The 22,317-nt window shown below is 46.5% G+C and overlaps 1 protein-coding gene across 4 annotated transcripts in view; it reads right to left on the minus strand.

Moving 5' to 3' along the window:
- The window catches only part of kitb (KIT proto-oncogene, receptor tyrosine kinase b), a 50,609-nt gene extending 28,854 nt beyond the window's left edge, over positions 1 to 21,755 (minus strand). For all 4 annotated transcript variants that reach the window (XM_084319134.1, XM_084319133.1, XM_084319132.1 and 1 more), the window contains exons 1-6: positions 21,559 to 21,755; positions 19,356 to 19,619; positions 18,642 to 18,926; positions 5,221 to 5,360; positions 3,707 to 3,875; positions 1,434 to 1,623 (exon numbers count right to left, since the gene is read on the minus strand). In XM_084319134.1, the coding sequence (XP_084175260.1) occupies positions 1,434 to 1,623; positions 3,707 to 3,875; positions 5,221 to 5,360; positions 18,642 to 18,926; positions 19,356 to 19,619; positions 21,559 to 21,613 (1,103 nt within the window). In that variant the 5' untranslated portion in view covers positions 21,614 to 21,755. The remainder of the gene's footprint in view (positions 1 to 1,433; positions 1,624 to 3,706; positions 3,876 to 5,220; positions 5,361 to 18,641; positions 18,927 to 19,355; positions 19,620 to 21,558) is intronic.
- Between the last annotated feature and the right edge of the window lie 562 nt (positions 21,756 to 22,317).

Here is a 22,317-nt window from a genome sequence, read left to right on the forward strand (position 1 = left end):
AAGTTACTTTTAAAAGCTCACATACATAGTTTTATGGAATTTCTTATACCGAGGTTGTGTGTATTTTATTTTATTGTATTTTACCTTATTTAATTTTATTTAGCTTTAGTGTTGTAAAAAAATCAGCTGATGTTTATTTTATTTTATTTTATTTTTTGTATTCTATTTTTTGGGGGGCTTTCTATATTTTTCACCCATCCCAATTTAGTCGTTATGCCAATTCCCTTCCTGGTTGTTGCACGCATTGCCCCACTGTCAGCCTGGGGAGGGTGTAGAACTACCACATGCCTCATCCCATACATGTGGAGTCGCCAGCCGCTTCTTTTCACCTGACAGCGAGAAGTTTCACTGAGGGAACGTAACGCGTGCGGAGGTTCACGCTATTTCCCCCAGATCCCCTCCCTGCTGAACAGGCGCCCCGACCGACCAGTAGGAACCGCAGTTTACAACGACCAGGACACATACCCCACGGTTTCCCACCCGCTAACACTGCCAATTGTGTTAGTAGGGACGACTGACCAAACCGGAGGTACCGCTGACAGCTGGATTAGATCCCAGAGTCTCTGCGGTGGTAGGCGAGTTGCTGATGTTTTTTAACCTCACTGTGTTGAGTCATGTGATGTTGAAAACAGTGACTGTAGTGTTATTGACATTTGGACTTGAAGATACTGTACTGTGTGCCTGTATTGTACTGTGTTGCACAACTTGTAGTCTCGGCCTGAAAGACAGGGGAACTTGACCGTCTCAGCTATTCAAAACAACATGAGACTTCTGGCCAGAAAGGAAAACACATATCCTCATGAAGCACATGCTTGATGGTTGATTGATTGATTGATTGATTGACTGATTGATTTGTTGATTGATTGATTGATTGATTGATTGATTGATTGATTGATTGATTGATTGATTGATTGATTGATTGATTGATTGATTGAAATTCAGCTTCATCAGGAGACATCATATTATTGGAAATTGTCAAAAGGATGAACAAAATAAAGCCCAAGAGCTTATTTACATTGCTGGGAGGAGTATTTGCGTTTCTCATCTCCGTGTTATCTGCCTGGCTGTCAAAAGATTGAAACAAAGCAGCTGTAGTGGTTTTAAATAATTTATTTTGTGCAGAGCAACAACTTCTGGTAAAACTCTGAAGAGCTTCTCCAAACATTTTGAAATCTCACTTTTTCTCCCTCTTTTTTAAATTTCTTTTTTTACTTTATAGTTTTTAACCAAGTGCATAAAGCAGTTGTTTCTACTGTATATCAGAAAACAAGGTTTAACACACCAATGCAAACCAATGCGGACCCGAGCAGCCAGCTGCTCACTTTTGGTCCAATCAAGCTGGATTTTCTAATGACATTTTCCAGATCTCCAGTAACCAGAGCACTGTGTTGTGTGTTGTGCATGTTGTGTGTTGCATAAAGCTCACACAATACCTGTATCTGTTGTGATGGGCGGTGATGACGTGTTCGGTGGTGTTGCGGAGCAGCTTGTCTTTGTAAGCCCAGGTCAAGGTACTGGGCCTGGGGTAGGCCTCAAACTCTACCCTGAGGCTCAGGCTTTCTCCCTCTCTAACGTCGGTCTGGCCAGGCCCTGGGATCCCCACCATACTGATGAAGCCTCGGTCTGCAGCACAACCAGGGGATACACAGTATGTTGTGAAACGCTAAATCTGACTCAACGACCGCAGCAGACTACAGAGAGTGGACTTCCCACTCTCCAGGACATAACAAGCGTTGCAGGGCCAAGGCTAAGAGAATAACCAAAGACTCTCTAGTCACCCAAACAACTGCCTCTTTGAACTGCTGCGGTCAGGCAAGCGCTACCGGAGTCTCATGGCCAGTACAGAGAGACTCAGAAGGAGCTTCTATCCCCAGGCCATCATGATGCTCAATGACTCCATGTAACAACCCATCATCTACATTCTACACTCATTGCACACACATCCACATGCACACACTCACTTTTAAACAAACACTCACCTTAACACTCACTTTAGACACTTTAACACTACATTATATGTATGTATTATTAACTCATTCTGTGCCAACCACGTAATATTACGCGTTTGCTCGCCAACCGTTGAACGCCAAACACGTAAAATTACGTTTTTAGATAGTTTTTTCTTTTTTCCGATTTTAATATTCTATACTCTCTCACGGACCTCTGTTATCATTGGAACTCATTCTGAGACCCCGAGAGTGCAATGCCGGCCGAATCCTGCTAGGTGGCAGTATCGCCTACCCTTTGAAACCTTATTTCACACTGTGTGTTACATTTTATATGGTCCGGGCGGAGAATTTGGACCCAGGCAAGTGAAACGCTTCATTCGAGCACCTTGGAACATGTCCAGCACACTTGATGCATATTTTGTGCCATTTCATGTCAGGGACCCGATGGACATCAATACTGGAAATCGCGATCAGACAATTGGAATATTCATTTTGGAATAACTCCTAGCAAAGGTAAGGACTATATGACATCAATCCAATTTGATCCTACAATGATTTCACATCGATCGCAACGATCAACGTATGTATTCAAAACGTATGCCGTTGCTGACGATCAGAGCATCACAAAACGAACCCCCCCCCCCCCCATTGATGCTTTCATGATTAAACATAATACCTATTATATACCTTTGATTTGGAAATAATATCGTGTCCAGGCGAGCAACGCAAACGACTTTCGCAAAATGCACATGCACATGCTCCATAACTCAGCTTCCAGGAATTAGCACGGATCACTCTGAAACTATACAATATTCACCACGGGATAACACGCAAACGTATACATGAAAAAATTTACTATTTTTTACATATTGGACTACAAATAGTGTCTGTCAAATGAGCCGGACTATTTTCTCCATAGCTATAATATACAATATACAATAGATCCGCAAAGATCGTGACATGTTGTGAAAATAGGCAATGGAAAGCTGGCGCTAGAGAGCAGAGATGGGGCGTGGCTATGGCGTTGAATGAGTTAAAGAGATTTGCATTCATACATTCATACCTCATTTGCAATTGCACCTTACCTCAAAGTTTTGTACCTAATTTTCAGCATTGTACCTCACTGTTTACTCATTTTTACTCACTGTACTTAGACTGTACCTAGGTTGTACTTTAGACTGTATATTGTACTGTATATTGTATGCATATTGTATATTCCTCTTTACTTACTTTTTACTTACTTTCTTACTTACTTTTTTTACTGTATGAAGCACACTCTCAGGGGCTCATACAGAACCAAGCATTTCACCGTAAAGTATGTGTATTTTATTGTGATAATTAATAAACAAACTTGAAACAAACTTGAAACTTGAACTCAAACACATGGCAAACTGAACAACACAGAGAAGTATGAAGATCACATTCCTAGAGAAACACCCCCTATGACCCGCTGCACAGCATGCAAAAGACAAAGTTAATAATTCATAACTGAAAAATAAGTTGGTTAAAAAAAGAAAAAGCAGGTGAACTGCACTGAACTAGATAATAGCATGCACATGTGCACACGCACTCACACACACACATACACACACACACACACACACACACACACACATGCACACACACACACGCACACACACACACACACACACACACACACACACACACACACACACACACACACACACACACACACACACACACACACACACACACACACACACACACACACACACACAACAACCTTCAATGCTCACCACGGACATCCAGCTGTAGTGCTGCAGCAGTGGCACCTCTCTCATTGTGGGCGTGACATCGGTAGGTGCCTGAGTCTGATTGGTTAACTGCAGTGATCCAAAGGGAAGCAGAGCGTTTGTAACCACGGGAACCCGGCAGGATGTTTGAGGTGTGGGCTTTCAGAGGACTCTGCAGGGGGTTGAGTAAAACGGGGATTGGCACTATAAATAAATGTACTATCAAACATGATGTCCTCATTTATATGATTTGGCATATACATGTTGAATAATATGCAATCAACAGCAACATTATTGTAATAGTTAATGCTGCAGTAATTCTGACCACTAGAGGGTAGCAATGTAAACAAACTATTTTGTAAATTCAATACATTTTTGTCTTTCTCCCAAAATACAAACCTTGTCTTGTTTCACCAAAGTGATCATTGTAAATATATCTTCTTTGTCAACAAATAAATTCAATTTTAGAATAGATCAAGACTGGCTGCTGGTGCAGGGTTGACCCAGTAGGACATCATGACCCAAGAGACTTTCTGATGGCAGGTGGCCATAAACGTTTTGAAATTGTGAAATTTGAAAATAATTACAATTATTAATAAATAATAATTGCAGCATTTATTTTTCTTCCGTTTTATTTTATTATTTCAAAATGGTTTAACATGAAGGCCAATAAATCGATATAATCAAAAGCAAATATATTAGTATTAAATTCATACTACACTATAGATAACTCAAAAAAACTTTAGCTCACTGTCCATATACTTATGCTATTGATTGATGATACTGTCTATTGTATTTTGCAGTGATAAGTGCCCTAGTTGGGAAAAGGCAGATAAAGAACACTGTGGGGATCCAGTACAGTATTAATATTACAGTAACGTTACATAGAGGTTCATTAAGCACAGTCTCTGGAGCGTAACAGAAAGAAGCATTTTGTATAAAAGTATTCTGTACTTTATGACAACTAATAAAGAAACTTGAACTTGAATGGGCACTCTAGGAATTGTGGGTTTGAGAGAGAAACTGAAAGACTGATGGACAGACATACAGAGAAACTGTCTACCAGCTACTCAGCCATCCAGCCAGAATGATGAAGTAACAGATGGACAATTGGACATATAGATGGACAGACGGCAAAACACGGATAGACGAACAATAAGACAGCCAGTCAGCCACAGACTGACAGGTGGCCAGACTGACTGAGAAACAGACAGCTAGACAAATACAGAAGACAGCCATATACAGAAACAGACAGACAAACAAACAAACAAACAAACATGAGAGGTGTGACGCAACCATTTCTATCTGACCAGTGGTAGTAAGTATTTTTACTCAAGCACTGTGCTCAAGTACAGTTTCAAGGTACTTCTTCTACTAAGTACGTTCAATATCAAATACTTTTCTAATTTTACTTAAGTAGACATTTGAATGGAGGACTTTTACTTTGACCAGAGTACTACTATTTTATCTGGGTATTTCTAGAGGAACTGTGTACTTCTTCCACCACTGTATCTCACCGCCGCTGAGGGGACGTCCCATCTGAGGCTGAAGTCTGGGCTGACGTTGGATGAGCTGCAGATTACCTCAAACAGCTCTCCTCGCCTCAGGATGACGTGCTCCCTCTGGGACAAGAGGATCACTGGAGGCACCTCCGCCACTGGGTCAGGGAGGACAGGAAGGACGTGAAGAAGACACTGAAGTTGAATGTCAGAGTATGATAAAGGCTCAAAGGGGCACTTCGCCAAAAAAACAAGGCTGATTTACTTTGCACATAATCTCGACACACACACGTCCAAAAACTCCGAACAGGCATTTCGTTTGACAGTTGTTGAGAGTAAATGAGTTTGACTATGGCCACCAGTGATGTCATCAGGCACATTAAATCCGTAGTGTTAATTACAGCACCATGAAATTATATATATATATCCACTGCCCTCCACTCAGCTCTCACCCATCTGGACACAAAAAACTCATATGCCAGGATGTTGTTCATAGATTTTAGTTCAGCATTTAACACTATCATCCCCCAACAGCTGATCGTGAAACTGGACCTGCTGGGGCTGAGCACCTCGCTGTGCAACTGGCTGCTGGACTTCCTGACCGGGAGACCACAGGCAGGTCGGGTTGGCAACAACACATCCAGCACCATCATCCTGAAAACTGGGGCCCCCCAAGGATACGTGCTCAGCCCCCTACTCTTCACACTACTGACTCACGACTGCACACCAAAATATAACACCAACCTCTTCGTCAAGTTTTCAGATGACACAACTGTGGTTGGGCTCATTAACAACAATGATGAGTCTCACTACAGGGACGAGGTGAGCCAAATGACCATGTGGTGCCGGAACAACAACCTCATTCTCAATGTGGAGAAATCTAAGGAGGTTGTTGTCGACTTCCGGAGAGCGCACACCCAGCACCCTCCACTGACCATCAATGGACATCACAGAGGACCTCTCCTGGAACACCAACATTGCATCACTTGCCAAGAAAGCTCAACAGCGCCTCTACTTCCTCCGCAAACTGAGAAGAGCTGGAGCCTCAGTTCCCATCTTGTACTCCTTCTACCGGGGCACCATCGAGAGCCTCCTGACCAGCTGCATAACCGCGTGGTACGGCGGTTGCATGGCATCCTGCCCTGCCCTGCAGGAGAATGAGGAGCCAACGAGCTAGGACTAGCAGACTGAAAGACAGCTTCATCCATCAGGCTGTCAGGAAGCTGAACTCTCTCCCAGCTCCCCCCCCCCCCCCCCCCACTGACACACACACACACACACACACACACACACACACACACACACACACACACACACACACACACACACACACACACACACACACACACACACACACACACACACACACACACACACACACACACACACACACACACACACACACACACACACACACACACACACACACACACTTTACTAACTCACTGCCACTTTATGCCCCTTTATTTTATTTACTGCTGCTAGAATATTTGCACTAAGTTCTATTTGAGCTCTTTTATTTAATTCACTCATTCATTTAATTTTAGCTACTGTTTATATTGTACATGCAGTAGTCCTGTATATTGTGTGTTGTATATTGTGTCCTATATGTTACTTTATGTTTATATTGTCGAGATATTATTTATTTTTTATCTACTTTTTCTCCCATTTTTCTATTTTTCTCCCATCCCACTTTCGTATCGTCCAATTCTACCCTCCCCTGTCTCGAACGCTGTTAGGCCATGCCTCCCACAAGCCGGCTGCAATGTGGACTAAGCCTTACATCACGTGTCCCCTCCGGTACTCGAGGAAGCAGCAGTCGCATCTTTTCACAAGCACAGCGCAATCTCTCAGCGTCGGGGGTCTGCGTTTGGAGGGCACGCCGCCCCCGTCGCTTCCTGATTCTGCTGCGCAGGCGCACCAACCGACCTGTAGGAGTCGCTGTCCACAACGTCCGATCCCCACCCATCAGCTTCCCACCCCCTAATACTGCCAATTGTATTAGTATGAACGACCGGCCAAGCTGATAGCAATGCGGAGAGCTGGGCTCGAACCCAGCGTCTCCTGCATAGGTGGTGAGTGCCTTGCCCACTGCACCACCTAGCCGCCCATTGTCGAGATATTTTTATATACACCGTGAACGTAATTACATTTTTCTGTATGTCTTGCACATTATGGGAAATGACAATAAAGTTGACTTTGACTTTGATATTATGAAAAAATAACAATACCTCATAGGGACTGCTACCTTATGATTTAATTGAGCTGTAATTAAACAACACAATGATTCAATATCGCCGATGATATCACTGGGTGGCCGTATTCAAACTGTCAAAGTAAATTCATTTGTGCAAAACGGTTTAGAGTTTTTATGCGTTTGAGATTTTGTGCAAAATAAATCAGCATTGTTTTTTGGTGAAGTTCCCCTTTAACCTGCTGTTGTGTGGCAGTGAAAGGGTTAACCTTCTGTGTATTGTCACAGTGAAAGGGTTAACCGTTTGGTAGTGCGGCAGTGAAAGGGTTAAGGGACACCTTTAAGTTCATCATTTGGGATTCCTAGCCTTTCCTACTTACTGCTGTCAATTGGCAGGGTTTTCTCTCCACACACTCCATTCTGTGTGACATACTGGACACCTAGTTAGCCACAAAACTAATGTAAAGTAATGGGGCCACTCTTCTTCAGTCTGTACAGAAAACATTTTGTGGCTTTCAAATATGTGTTGCTAACAAGCAAGATCTGGGAATTGATAACACAGCATGGATTGCGCTGAGAAACCCATCGACAACATCATTGATGAGTAGGAAATGGGGCTAACTGAAAATCATGAACTTATCCTTTGAGGAAATCCATAGACGGCTTTTGCTATGTTTCACCCATTTCAGCCGAAACTGGCCCCACACGCTAGCAGGGCCCCCGGATTGACAAAGCAAATGCACCCTGGATTGAATGTGGATAATGTGGAATGTGTGGTGGCCAGTGGCCAGCTTCCCGCCAGATGCGACATTTTCCTAAATAACTTATATTTTCATTGGCTTCCAATTGTGATTCTGGGTAAGGTAGAATATAGTGCAACTTTTTTTTGCTTCATTTCATGTTGAAAATGGCCCTGTGAACCTTAAGGCTGGCTATGAGGAAATCCTGCACACTACTCTTGCAATACAGATCTCTTAATGTCTGTGTGGACTGAACGGCTAGTCTACTGATAAAACAGTGTTGTATTGTTGAGTAGTGTGCAGGATTTCTGAAATGTCAGCATAGATGCTTCATTCTGACAAACCTACATTGAGAGGGTTTGGATGTTTCCCTGTGTCTTAAAATGTCAGAGTGAAGGAAAAAGTTGATGGAATTTCTTAGTCAACTAACTGGTTGCCTTGGTCTTAGTTCATTAGTTGTGGTTTTTTGTTGTGGAAAATTACAAGCACATCTCTGATAAGGACAAGGTTTAAAGAGCTCTTTCTGCATGTGGCTAACATCGTTTTACAGAATTTGGCAATTAAATCAAGTAATAGATGAGTCATTCACAGTGTCACAGATTCTGCAATCTGTTAATAAACTTTTCAATCAATCAATCAATAACCTGCACAAACATGGATGCCAACTGATGATGGTTCGATTGTGTGTAGAATGGGATCGTTTTCACAATGTTTAACCTGCACAAACATGGATGCCAACTGATAATTGTGTGTAGAATGGGATTGTTTAATCCTATGTTTACCCAAAGCAGTGACTTTCATGCTGTTTCAAACCCTCATTCTTTCACAGAGCTGCTCTCCTCACTTGATCTCCTGCTATACATCCTCCCCATTTTCTCAGATCTCCATCTCTCTCTCTCTCTCTCTCTCTAGCTATTTCTCCTTCCCTCTTCCATATCATGTGAGCATGAGGGTTGGGGGGTGTTTGGGAAGATGTGGGCTTATACTGTATAACATCGCTCTCTGTATGATTGTGGAAGAGGAGACAGTTTTTTTGTTAGATAAATGTATCTAATTGTATCTAGATCTAGATCTAGATCTATTGTATCTAATTGTAATTGTATTGGATGTATCTAATTCATCTGTATTTACTGTATAGACAGGATTTATATGTATTACTGCAAGTTCAAGTTCAAGTTCTTTATTTGTCAAATACACAACAATACACGGGAATTGCAGATTTTTGTGTTTTGAGCTCAGACTCAACAGTGCACAATTAAGAAACAACAATGGGGCGGCTGGGTGGCGCAGCGGACATTGCGCTTGTCACCAACGCAAGAGACACCGGGTTCGAATCCGGCTGTCGGCGTTGCCTCCGGCTTGGGCCGGCCGTCATACTGGCTCAATTGGCAGAGTCAGCGGGTGGAAGTCGATGGGTGGTAATCTGGACGTTGTGGACAGCGACTCCTACAGGTCGGTTGGGGGACGCCTGCACAGCAGAGACAGGAAATGGCGGGGGTAGTGTGAGCCTCCCACACGTTACACCTCGCCAATGAGAGTCCGCTCTGGCAGGTGAAAAGATGTGACAGGCTGCCTCCTCGTGTACCGGAGGGGACACGTGATGCAAGGCTTCTATCCTCCCTACAACCGACCAGTGGGGGGCATATGCGAGCAACGTTCAAGACAGGGGAGGGGAGAATTGGAAACAGCGAAATTGGGATGGGAGAAAAAATAGAAAATAAAGAGAAAAAAGTGGATATAAAAAATAAAAAAGATTAATAGAAGAATAGTAACAATACGTAGTAGTAGTAAGATAAAATATAAAATGAGGTAAGATTAAATAGAATAGTCAATTATTTACAGAAAGTGTCCTGTGTATAAGTGTATGTGCATATACATGTGCAGGGTGCATGTGTGTGTGTGTGTGTGTGTGTGTGTGTGTGTGTGTTCAAGAGTTGTTAAGAGGTGTGTGTGTTCAAGAGTTTTTAATATCTCCTGTTCTTGTCCTTGTTCAGGAGTCTTGTGGCTTGTAGGAAAAAGCTGTCCCTGAACATACTGGTTCTTGTGCGGATGCTCCGGTACCGTTTGCTAGACAGTAGCAGAGTGAACAGTTATATTTCGTATGGCTTATCGCGTCCCGCTCAAGCCTATTGAGATACCCCTTATCTCCTGTACCTACTGTACTCCACCACAAACACAACGTATACACCCACACCTGACCGAGTCCCGCCTCTATGGAGGCGTAGCCTATAAGACCATGGTCCTGGTCACCAAACACCCTTCCTCTATTTTCGTTCCATCATATTGGATGCAATGCACCTTATGTAACTAGTAGTAGTATGAAAAAGATTGGAGGAATTGCGTAATGTTGAAAGCTTACCGGAGGTTTGCGTGCCCCTGGCATCTTCGAGGCATGTTTCAGCGACACGACGGGCCTATGTTGATGTTCTTCATCTGTCGGCAGCCAGATCAAGGTGCAGCGTACAAGGTTGGCTATCGAGCCGGGTTGTACAACGGTGAGCCCTGTGTCATTAGGCACGGGTATTAGTGTTAGTAATGCTGGGTTGTTGTTACACAACTATGTTGTGTGTCGGCGCCAGGGGGGGATGGTTTGGTGAACGTTCACTGCGGTGAACGGGTTCCAAACGGTCCTGCAAGCGTGCTGTTAAACAACTAATGCTAGCTACATGCTAATACTAATGCTACATGCTGAACTCTACTGCTACGCTGTTCTAATGTCTCCGCCGTGAGATGTTGTCACTTCTCCCTCCTCTTGCCCGGTTCATCAATGAAGGTCAGTCGGTAGCTGATGTGGGGGTTTTGGTGAGTCCTATTTACCTTTTTACGGGTAAATGGGTTGACAACAGGGTAGGCCGTGGCTAGGTAGCCTAGCCAGGTACGTTACCTTTGTGTTCCGGCGGGGTCTGTTGAACGGTGTCCCCATCTGGGAGCCGATGCATGAGCTCGGCGGTGTAGCAGTAGAGCTATACTACTGCAGGATGGGACTTAACGGCGGGTTAGGGCTCAGCTGGCTAGTTCCTATCCACATTGGCGTCGGGTAGTGGGGCTATGGGTCCAGCCGACATTGTAAACATGTTGCGTGTTGTGCGCAGGCGGTTGTTGATCTGGGTTCCATATCGCCTCACACTAGGCTGTAGTAGTGTAGTGGGCTACTGTTTTGTTCTGTCACTCTGCTATGAGAAGGTCTGTCTATGCTACAGCTTTCTCTCCTCTCAACCATTCATGCTGACGGTCAATCAGTGTCTATTGGGGGAGTATGCGGGGGGGGCTTTGTTTACCTTTTTTGGTAAATGGGCTAAGCTAGGGCTGGTGTGCTGTTGTGAATATTTTGAATGGCGGGACTAGTTCGCTCTGGTCCGCCTCCCCTTAACGTTGTGTATATGGATTTGCTCATTCTACAGTATTTTGTGGTTTAGTTCTTTATTCATTTAACCCTTTCATGGTGCACACCACAGTGGAGGTTGCTGTTTGCAACCACAAATGGTGCTCCGTGTTAACATCAGTCCTTTGCTTTTGACATATTGAAACAGTGCCCCGCCCGGCCGACGCCATGGGTGGGTCGGCCTGGCGAGTGGCTGGTGGGCTGCTAAAGCCTGTACCGCCACGGTATGGAATTGGCAGCGATTAGAACTGTGTTCGAATTGCTGTTTTTTCTATTAAAAAAATTGTGTCTGGTGGCGGGGCCTTGAGGGCCAGCCGACGTCGACACATCGCGCGAGGTTGTTGACGTTATTAGCTTTGACCCAGCCGCAAGCTATAACCGCTCAGGGTTCCCCTCTCCGCAGGGGATTTTGGTCTTCTGCTGGAGCGCGGGCGGTATTGTCCTAGGCCCCACACCGCCTCACACAGCCAGAAGAAGAGAGAGCACGGCCTCATCAGCGGCGATGACGAGGCCCTCGACAGGCGGCCATGTTTTCCCCCGCCGGAGGTATCCTGGGCGTTGAATCGACAGGTGTCCACAAGGCCGACAGCCTTGGCGGCCGAGGGATCGGCCATGTTGGATGGGTTCGGCTTGAACAACAAGCCGTCACCGTCCTGCCGCGAGCAGCCCGCTCTCCGATCACTCCCTTCCCCAACACCAGCGGAAAAAGTGGGCTCTGATTGTTTCCTTTGGCTGCGGGCCGCGTGCCTTCGTTGAAGCGCGGGCGGCCCCACTTTTCGCTTCTCATGGGGACAGGGGCTGACACCCAGTTGATGGCTGAGCCTGGGTCTGTCCGTGTCCCCCACACCATAAGCTGTGTTGGTTGAGCCTGGTGTTACGTCTGTCAACTATAAGTGTTGTCAGCAGGGGGGCTCGAAACCTTTTGAGGCACACAGTGCGGGCTTCCCCGGCCTCGCCTTCGCCAGGCCAGGTATCATGTTGGTGCCTCCCACTCCTGAAAGATTGGCAGTGGTCTCGCAGGCACGCGTGATTTGGGTGGTAGTAATATCACTGCAGGGCTACGGTGTGTAGGAACCCATGGGGTCCTTACACCTTGCATGTCCGGCTGCAGAACAACTCCTCAGCATGTTCTGGAGGGGTGTTCAGTGGGGGGGCTTTTTTCACCTAGAAAGCCCCCCGTATCAAACCAGCCCTTTCTGTCGGGGTCCCCCCTTGGGTGCGATTGCCTCATGGGTGGTGTCAGGGTCAGATGTCCCGACACGGAACGCTCTGCTCGCACGGTTCCAGGGTTGGCTACGCACAGCGGGTGGGACCGGGCCAACTATCTACAGTTCCTGGCGGACCTGCGCCACATGGCGGCGGGTGCGTTGGGAGTGTCATCACATATGACGACGGCAGTACCATATGTCGAGGTGGATGGAGAGATCGCTGAGGCGGGGACTTGTGTTTACACAACCCCACCCGTTTTCGGGTTTGGTACAGACCCTATTGTCAGGGTCTCCAGCAGTGACAGCTCTGGTCAACGAGATCCAATCTCTGTGGACGAAGCAAGCCATCGTCGTGGCGTTCTCCTCCCGGTGTTCTCTGGTGCCTGAGAAATTGGGAGGGGGGGGGGTGTCAGACCCAGGCTGGACCTGTCCCATGGGAAGGTTCAGCATTTTTTGGATCGTCTCCTACCTGTTGAACACTGTCAGGTGGGGGTCTGGTTCTCCTCCATAGACCTGTAGGATGCGTATGCGCATCTCCGATCTTCCATCCTAGGGCTTACCTACGCTTCCTTTGCAGGGTTAGCGTATGAGTACCAGAGGCTGCCGTTCGGTTTTCTCTGGCTCCCCGCATCTTCACCAAGTGCGTGGAGGCCACACTGGGGCCTCTGCGTCGTCAGGGGTTACGGAGTGTATTCTGCCCTGACGACGTTCTGGTCCTTCGCGGTCAAGGTGGATCGTCAGGTCTCGTACCAGGCAGGTCCCTACCAGCCTGGGGTTGCTGTAGACTGGAAGTAGAGTACTCCTCTTCCCAGTCGACGGTTGGAGGGCTATGGGCATCCCTCTCAGAGCGTGTTGTCCTAGGACGGTTACGGCGCTGTCTCACGTCACGTTTTTTACCGACGCCTCCCTCGCTGGTGACGCGTCGGGCCAACGCAGTAGGGGGCAGCTGGCAAACCATGCTGCCCGGTCTGCGCTACGTTCAATGTGTTGGTGTTGAAAGCGGTCCTTCTGGTCCTCAAACGGTGTTGATCAGGACGGACGATACGACGTTCTTGATCCTGATGGTGTTACCGTCCGGAATGCGCATGCTCCCTCCACTGTCACGCTTGTTGACGTATGTTGACGTATGTTCCAAGTGTGGTGTAAGGCGGGGGGCCGGGACCCAGTCTCCTGCCCCCTGGATGCTGTCCTTAGTTACCTCCAGTCTCTCCTTGATAGACTGTCGGCTTCGACAGTGAGGGTATATGCAGCAGCTATATCCTCCTATCATGAGGGATTTGAGGGGATGTCTTGTTCAGCCACCCTCTTGTGAAGCGTTTCCTGCTTGGCGCTCGACGCGTTAAGCCGGTGCAACGCTCCTTGGCTCCGACTTGGGATCTTCAATTGGTCCTCGGTCGGTTGTCCTTGGCCCCGTTTGAGCCACTCGAGCAGGCGCCGTTGGAACAGCTGTCGTTCAAGACCGCGTTCTTGCTGGCCGTCACCTCCGCTGACGCGTGGGTGTGCTTTGTGCTCTCTCGGTACATCCAGAGTGCCTGTCTTTCGTCCGATTGCGGTGCCACTCTGCGGCCTAATCCTGCCTTCGTGCCTGTAAATATCCGGAGTTCTTCCGCTCCAGGGATATTGTGGTTCAGGCGTTTCATCCGCCTCCTCACGGTAGTGAGTTAGATGCGGGCCTTCACCTGTCATGTCCGGTCCATGCTTTGGGAATTACCTCAGCCGTACTCAGGACCTCAGGGTCACCGTTCAGCTTTTTGTCTGTCACGGTGGTTCTCATGCCGGTAAGGCACTATCGAACAACGCCTGTCCCATTGGTTGTGCGAGGGCATTGCCCTCTGCTACACGTTGGCTGGGCAGGATCCCCCTGGGGGCGTCAGGGCGCACTCCACTCGTGGGGTGGCTGCCTCTGCCGCTCTCCTGGGTGGGGCTTCGGTGGAGGATCATGGTCCTCCCCGGGCCCCTTTGTAAGGTTTTACCTCATGGACATGACCGGGGGGTTCTGTCTCCAGGCGGTTCTGGGGTCTGTGGCCTTTCCTGCTTCCCGTCCTTTGGTAGGGTAGCAGGAGTGTGTGGGTATGGGCCACAGTGTGTTAGGTCACACGTGGTTCCGCCTGTGCTGTGTGTTCAAGGGGTTCTAGTTCCCTCTTGTTCGCACTCAGGTGGAGTTGACTGCGCCCCCCCTTCGTTAGGAAGGATGGGGTGACAGGGCTCCCCGCACCCCTTGATGTGGGCTTACGGGTCCTCAGGGGGTACATCTGTCGGGTCTCGCGTCCGCTCTAACCCATATCTCAATAGGCTTGAGCGGGACGCGATAAGCCATACGAAATATAACGATAGGTTATGTATATAACCTAGTTATATGAGTATTGGCTGAGCGTCCCGCTCTAATCGGCCCTGAGTTCCCTTTTGAGGGATCTTTTACTGGAACGGGATTTTGGCGAGGAAGGGCGTTTGGTGACCAGGACCATGGTCTTATAGGCTACGCCTCCATAGAGGCGGGACCCGGTCAGGTGTGGGTGTATAAGTTGTGTTCGTGGTGGAGTACAGTAGGTACAGGAGATAAGGGGTATCTCAATAGGCTTGAGCGGGACGCTCAGCCAATACTCATATAACTAGGTTATATACATAACCTATCGTTTGTGACTGTGGTCTCTGATAATGCATAGGTGTCACAACTGCATGATAAAGGCTTGTTAAAACTCAACCCTCCCCTCCCCAGCAGACCTTAAGTTAATTAGCCCCTATTCCACTTTTAAAGTCAAAGTCAAGAGCTGGATCAGGAGAAGCAGAACCTGGGTTTAATTATATTTTATTTATCTTAGTTTGATTTTATTTCATTTTAAGGTATTTCAAAAAAAGATTACTGTATTTTATCTCCCTATGTTTTCCTCCCACAGTGCACAGTTTGGTTCTAAAGCTAGAAGATGCCAACCCCCATGTAACTACCCCCATGCCAAGGTGTCTGGAAAAGAGAGGGCCAGCACCTGCTAGCTGCCATGAGTGTTGGCCATGAAGGCAGTTTATTATTTATTAGAGACACACTTTCTGGGCGGCGTTTTTTGTGCGACACTGGGGCCACTATGAGCGTTGGCCAGAGGCCGCTCCCTGCCGACATTGCACGAGCATTCATCGGCACCTGGGTTGCCCGTTTTGGTGCTCCATTGAGGGCCTCAGTTCACATCGGAGCTCTGGAATGCTGTGGCCCAGGGTCTCAGGGTGAAGCTGCACCGCACAACAGCTTATCACCCTCAAGCCAATGGACTGTGCGAGAGGTTTCATAGGTCAATGAAGGCCACATTCAGGGCCAGTCTCCGGGACAATGGGTGGGTTAGACTTCCGTGGGTCATGCTGGGCCTCCGATCAGCCCCTAAGGAAGATCTTCAGTCCTCCTCAGCCGAACTGGTTTATGGGCAGCCATTGCGAGTCCCTGGGGATTTTATACCCAACACCACAACGCCTTGGACTGCTGGCCACCAACGGTCTGTTTTCCTGGACAATGCCAAGGTATTAAGGCCGGTGCCTACGTCACAACACATTATATTCCACCTGATCTCCATACAGCAAAGTACGTCTTTGTCCGCCATGATGCCCATCGGTCGCCACTACGGCCACCATATGAGAGGCCTTTTTGTGTTCTGGAAACAGGGGACAAGTCATTTGTAGTTGAAATAGGAGGGAAACCGGACCACATTTCAGTGGACCGTCTGAAACCAGCTCATGTGGACCTGGACCGTCTGGTTCCTGTAGCTCAGCTGCTGCGGCACAGCCGCCCTCCGGCCATCAAAACCTCAGACCACCCTCCGGGGTCTACGGGTTCCACCATGACACAGGGTGTTCCCGTCGCTACACAGACTCTGGACACCCGAAGCCGTTTCGGCAGGATTTTACTGGGTCCTCAACGGCTCATGCTGCCAGTTCTTGTGAATTCTGGGGGGGACGCATGTGGGGGACAATAATGGACAATAGAATTCACATTCACATTCTGTCACATCCACGTTCAATGTTATGCACAGGGTGTGGTTAGAGGGCATTGACGTTGTGTATGTAGTCTCACACGGGTTGACGTGATGACATATTAGATTGTATTAAGGAAGTGGAAGTAAACATTGCACTTCACGTGTATTGCATCTAACAACCGTCTGGCAGTCCGTTTGTTCCGCACTCCTACATTCTACATCCGACCTACAGTGTAGATCATTACACCTGGGTAAAACAGAGTCCATTCTCTTCGGCTCAAAAAACAAACTCAGCAAGACCGACGGCTTCTCAGTTACAGTGGGTGACAATATTGTCACAAGGAAAGATGAAATTACATACCTGGGTTCCATCCTAGAGGCAAATCTTTCCTGTGACAAAATGGCATCCAATGTAATCAAAAAAGTCAACCAACAAACTAGATTCTTGTATCGGATCTCCTCTCTGGTAAACAAGAATACCCTGAATACTCTGGCAGGAGCACTCATTCAAGGGTACTACGACGATGCTTGCACCTCATGGTACCAAAGTACCTCAAAGGCACTAAAAACAAGATTACGAACATCACAAAACAAACTGATCAGACTACTACTTGACCTTACTCCTAGAACCCACCTCACCCCTGCCCACTTTGACAACCTAGGATGGCTTAGAGTAGACGACAGAGTACAGCAACTTGCAATAGGCCTGGTCTACAAGATACACTACACGACTAAGGTACCCATGTACATGTCAAAATACTTCCCAAAGGTCAGTGAATACCACGACCACAACACCAGAGGGAGCTCCACAAATCATGTTCATCAATGTGGAACGCCCTACCCAAAGCTGTAAAGGAATGTGAATCACTACCCACTTTCAAAACCACTCTCAAAGAGCACCTACGGGAGACTGCAATTTGAAACTGGCCCCTGTAAATGTCCTAACCCAAACCCCTCCAATGTACAGTAAATGTCCTAACCCAATAATACATGAGACCCTTTTCTTGGAACCAAGTAAGGTTTTGTCGATATTCCAATGTACAGTTTTTCTTGTACAGTTGTACAGTTTCCCCCACCCCGCCTACCCAACCCCCCCACCCACCCCACCCACCCAACCACCTCCAATGTACAGTTACCCCCAACCTCACCTACCCAACCTCCTCCAATGTACAGTTTCTTCCCCCTCAAATGTATATACTCTCTTTTATAGACTCTTTTTGTATCACAAACAGTACTGTATTTGTAAATCTGGTATGTCATAAATGTATAGATGTAGCAGTACTGTCTATCTGTATGTCGTGTATGTCATATATGTTATGATGAATTGAAAATGGGGGACCCTGATGTAAACAAGACGAAAGTCTTTCTCTGGTCTGCATCCCCTTAACAATTGTGTGTATTGAGCGGTACTGTATTGTACCCATTCTGCAATCTGTTAATAACATTTTCAATCAATCAATCTGAACCTGCCCTGTTCTAACTTTGCTCTCTGTGTGTAGGATCGCACAACCCCGGACTACTCCACACCCGTGGACGTCTCCAGCCTGGACGCTGCCTGGGATCACATGGAGTGACCTGCTTCTGTACATTTCATTATTTCACCTTGTCAATGCCTGGTACCTAATTAAATACCCTAAACCGCCTCATTCTCCTGTGCCTTATGTTCTGCTCTTGGGTTCCAACCTAGACGCCACCCTAACACATGACAGTAAGGATAGTTAGGGTTAGATGAGGCATACACTCACCAGTGCATATTACTCACAGACATCTAAAGGACCGCAATGGAGCTGTAAGCTGTAAGCTTTCTTGCGTTTTTATCCCTTTGATAATGGTGGGCCTCTATATGTATATTATGTTTATTATCAATAAAGATCTCTCTCTCTCTCTCTCTCTCTCTCTCTCTCTCTCTCTCTCTCTCTCTCTCTCTCTCTCTCTCTCTCTCTCTCTCTCTCTCTCACTCACCGAGTCGCACGTCCACCGTGTACTGGCTGGACTTCACTGTGGCCCTGCCGAGACTTCCCACACACACATAGCAGCCTTCATACTCCTCCTTGGAGTTGGTGATGACGATGCCTCGCTGGGGGTTGCTATGGTAATGCAGGTTGGAGGGCAGAGGGCGCCCGTCGCAGGTCTCCAAGGCCAGCAGGGTGACGTCAGGGTCAGTGACCAGACAGGGAATGGTGCAGTTCTCACCAGCACGGACCAGTATGCCGTCCACCATGGTCCGCTGGAAGGCATTGAGGCGGTCTGAAGGGTAGGTGGGGAGAGAGAGAGAGAGAGAGAGAGAGAGAGAGAGAGAGAGAGAGAGAGAGAGAGAGAGAGAGAGAGAGAGAGAGAGAGAGAGAGAGAGAGAGAGACTGATTTTATATATAGGGAGAAGCACATATCATTAACCTATAGGCTACAGATCAAAACAAACAAATATCATTAGAGTAAAAGGTAGCCACACACACGCACGCACGCACACACACACACACACACACACACACACACACACACACACACACACACACACACACACACACACACACACACACACACACACACACACACACACACACACACACACACACACACACACACACACACACACACACACACACACACACACACACACACACACACACACACACACACACACACACACACACACACCATCCCCCACCTCAGACTCACCTTTCACATAGACATAAATGGAGCGGTGCTCCAGTGTGTTGTTGTTGACACACACGTAACGGCCCATGTGGTAGGCCTGTGCCGCGGACACCTTGATATAAACCACTCCCCCCTCCTCCACCTCTCCGTCCAGCCTCCGGGGCCTCTCCCTCTGCCACATTACCCCCGCTGTGGCGTCATCGTCGTGGCAACGCAGCTCCAGCCTCCCGCCCCTGGGAACCACCGTGTGAGGCCCATTGGGGGAAATGACCGGAGTGGACCAGCCTGGAGGAACAGAGGACACACAGAGCATGTTATGGTGTAGGTATTGTTTAGGTTATGTTGTGATACATCTCTGAACAGAGGACACACTGAGCATGTTATGTATGGTGGGCGTATGGTTTATGTTCTTTATGATCTCCTTGTATTTCTTGAGCAGTGTATGAAATGTGCTATATAAATAAACATGACTTCCCTTGCTTTCTGATTTTAAATTCTATATAAATTCTATAAATTCAAATTTTTGTATTCTTACAGGTGCAGCTCGATAAATTAGAATATCGTGGAAAAGTTATTTTATTTCAGTAATTCAATTCCAAAAGCGAAACTCTCGTAGATTATAGATTAATTACACACAAAGTGAAACATTTCAAGCCTTTATTTGTTTTACCTAATTTAGATGATTATGTCTTACAGCTCATGCGCCCAAACTTCTGTATCACCAATACAAAATTAAAAATAAATTTATTTTTCTTTTGTATATAGAAATGTCGGCCTTCTGAAAAGTATGTTCATGTATGTTCACTCAGTACTTGGTTGGGGCTCCTTTTGCACAAATGACTGCATCAATACAGCTAAATATATAGACTTTTCCACGATATTCAAATGTATTGAGCTGCACCTGTATAAGCGTGTTTGTTAGAGGCGGATCCCAGCCCCTCAGGTGAACTTGTCTGTTCAGCAGTAGACAACAGCAGAATAGAACAGAGTGCAACCTCTTAAGGCAGGCTACTATCATGACGACCATGGCTCATTGAAGGATCAATAATGACCTTTCTACCTCTGAGTAATCATCAAGAACCCAAACCATCAATAGGGAGGGGGGCTATGTGAACATCTGCGTCACAAGCAGAGTCTCTGCTTCCTCTTTTGTAGATTTTCACAGGATGCGGCTCCATTCCAAGAACAGAACATCCATGTGACTGTTGTGCCTTCGGGCCAGGCAGTACAGCAAAGATGCACACAAAGGAGGAGAGAATTCTACTAAGTAGAATATGGCCCACATACTCTATATTCCATGTTACTGGCCTCCTGTAGCTACTGTAGCGTAGCAGCCATAACTGTCAATAGTTTCTATTTTTCATTAAGTCATTGTATGTAATTGAATGATTGATTGATTGATTGATTGATTGAAAACTTTATTAACAGATTGCAGAATGGGTACAATACACAGCTCAATACACACAATTGTTAAGGGGATGCAGACCAGAGAAATACTTTCGTCTTGTTTACATCAGGGTCCCCCATTTTCAATTAATCAGGAATAAAGAGTCAAACGGTAAAACCAGACGATAACCCATTGATTGATTGATTGATTGATTGATTGATTGATTGATTGATTGATTGATTGAAAACTGTATTAACAGATTGCAGAATGGGTACAATACAGTACAGCTCAATACACACAATTGTTAAGGGGATGCAGAGTTTGCAGACCGAAAGACGTTCGTCTTGTTTACATCAGGGTCCCCCATGATGACCAAACAAAAACTCCTGTGTTTGGTCAATTTAGTCTAGACTATTATAGTATAATGGCCTACACCTCAGGCAGCGTGAGAAGGCGCGCAATGTAATTTCACCATAATAAATAATAAATTGCTCACGTCACGCAAATAGGTGCACACACACACACACACACACACACACCTGTTGCCCAGGGGACCCGGACGTAATGAAATGAGCCAACAGGTCGAGCAGCTTACCGTTGAATATTTAACTATGTAAACATCAAACACGTATTCCAAGAAAGCGTGTGGGAAGGAACCCTAATGATAGCCGTAGATAAAACTGCGTGCGTGATCGTGGTGACAGATTTAGCCAAACAGTGCCATCACCTCCTGGTCACCATTAATTAACCAACCGTTATTTTAAATAATTAAGTCACCTATTGGGGTGATTGTTGTGGTTAAACCCATAGATAGCACCTGCATGCTGTAGTTCCTACCTGTACAGGGTAGCAGAAGGAAAGATGTGGCAAATATAATCCAGTAGTGTCCCATGGTAAAAAAAAAATGATATTGTTCTACCCCATACGTTTCGGAAAGCAGGGGCTAACCAATCTGATCATAAATGGGATTCCGTAGCTGAAAGGTCCCTTAACAACAGCAATGAGGGCACACAAGCACAATTAAGCAACAGCCAGCCCAGTACACTAGCCTACATGATACGACTCCCCGATGAATACCAGAGGTTCTTACTGTAGATGCAGCAGCGCCTCTCCTTGCTCTCTGTGTCGCCCCCTCCCTCCCTCCCCATCTCTACACAGCGCTCTGCGCCGCATTGGTTGGAGACCTGCCAAGCCCAAGGAATGAGTCCGTTATTACCGGAAAAATAATAACTCGCCAACAGTTTTAATGTGGCGCGATCGTCGTAAAAATAATATCACCGGAGAATAAATGCTCAATTAAAATCTCACAAGAAGAGTCTTCTTGGACTGTGCTGTCCTGTGATCTGTTCCCCTATTCGTGTGTTGTCCTACTGTCCTACTCTCTGAATACTGTCTTGTCCTGCTGTGTCTTTTTGTATTTTTGTATTTTTGTATTTTATATTAGGACATTGATTTTAATCATTGATTGTACAGCACTTTGGTTGGCTCTTGGGCTTTTAAACGTGCTATATAAATAAATTACTTGACTTGACTTGACTTGACTCTGTGAGGAGATACATATTTGTGTCGTTGCTGTGCCTTTGACTGCATGGTCCC

This window comes from Notolepis coatsorum, assembly GCF_963971535.1.
Source record: "Notolepis coatsorum genome assembly, chromosome: 7".
NCBI classification, from domain to species: Eukaryota; Metazoa; Chordata; class Actinopteri; order Aulopiformes; family Paralepididae; genus Notolepis; species Notolepis coatsorum.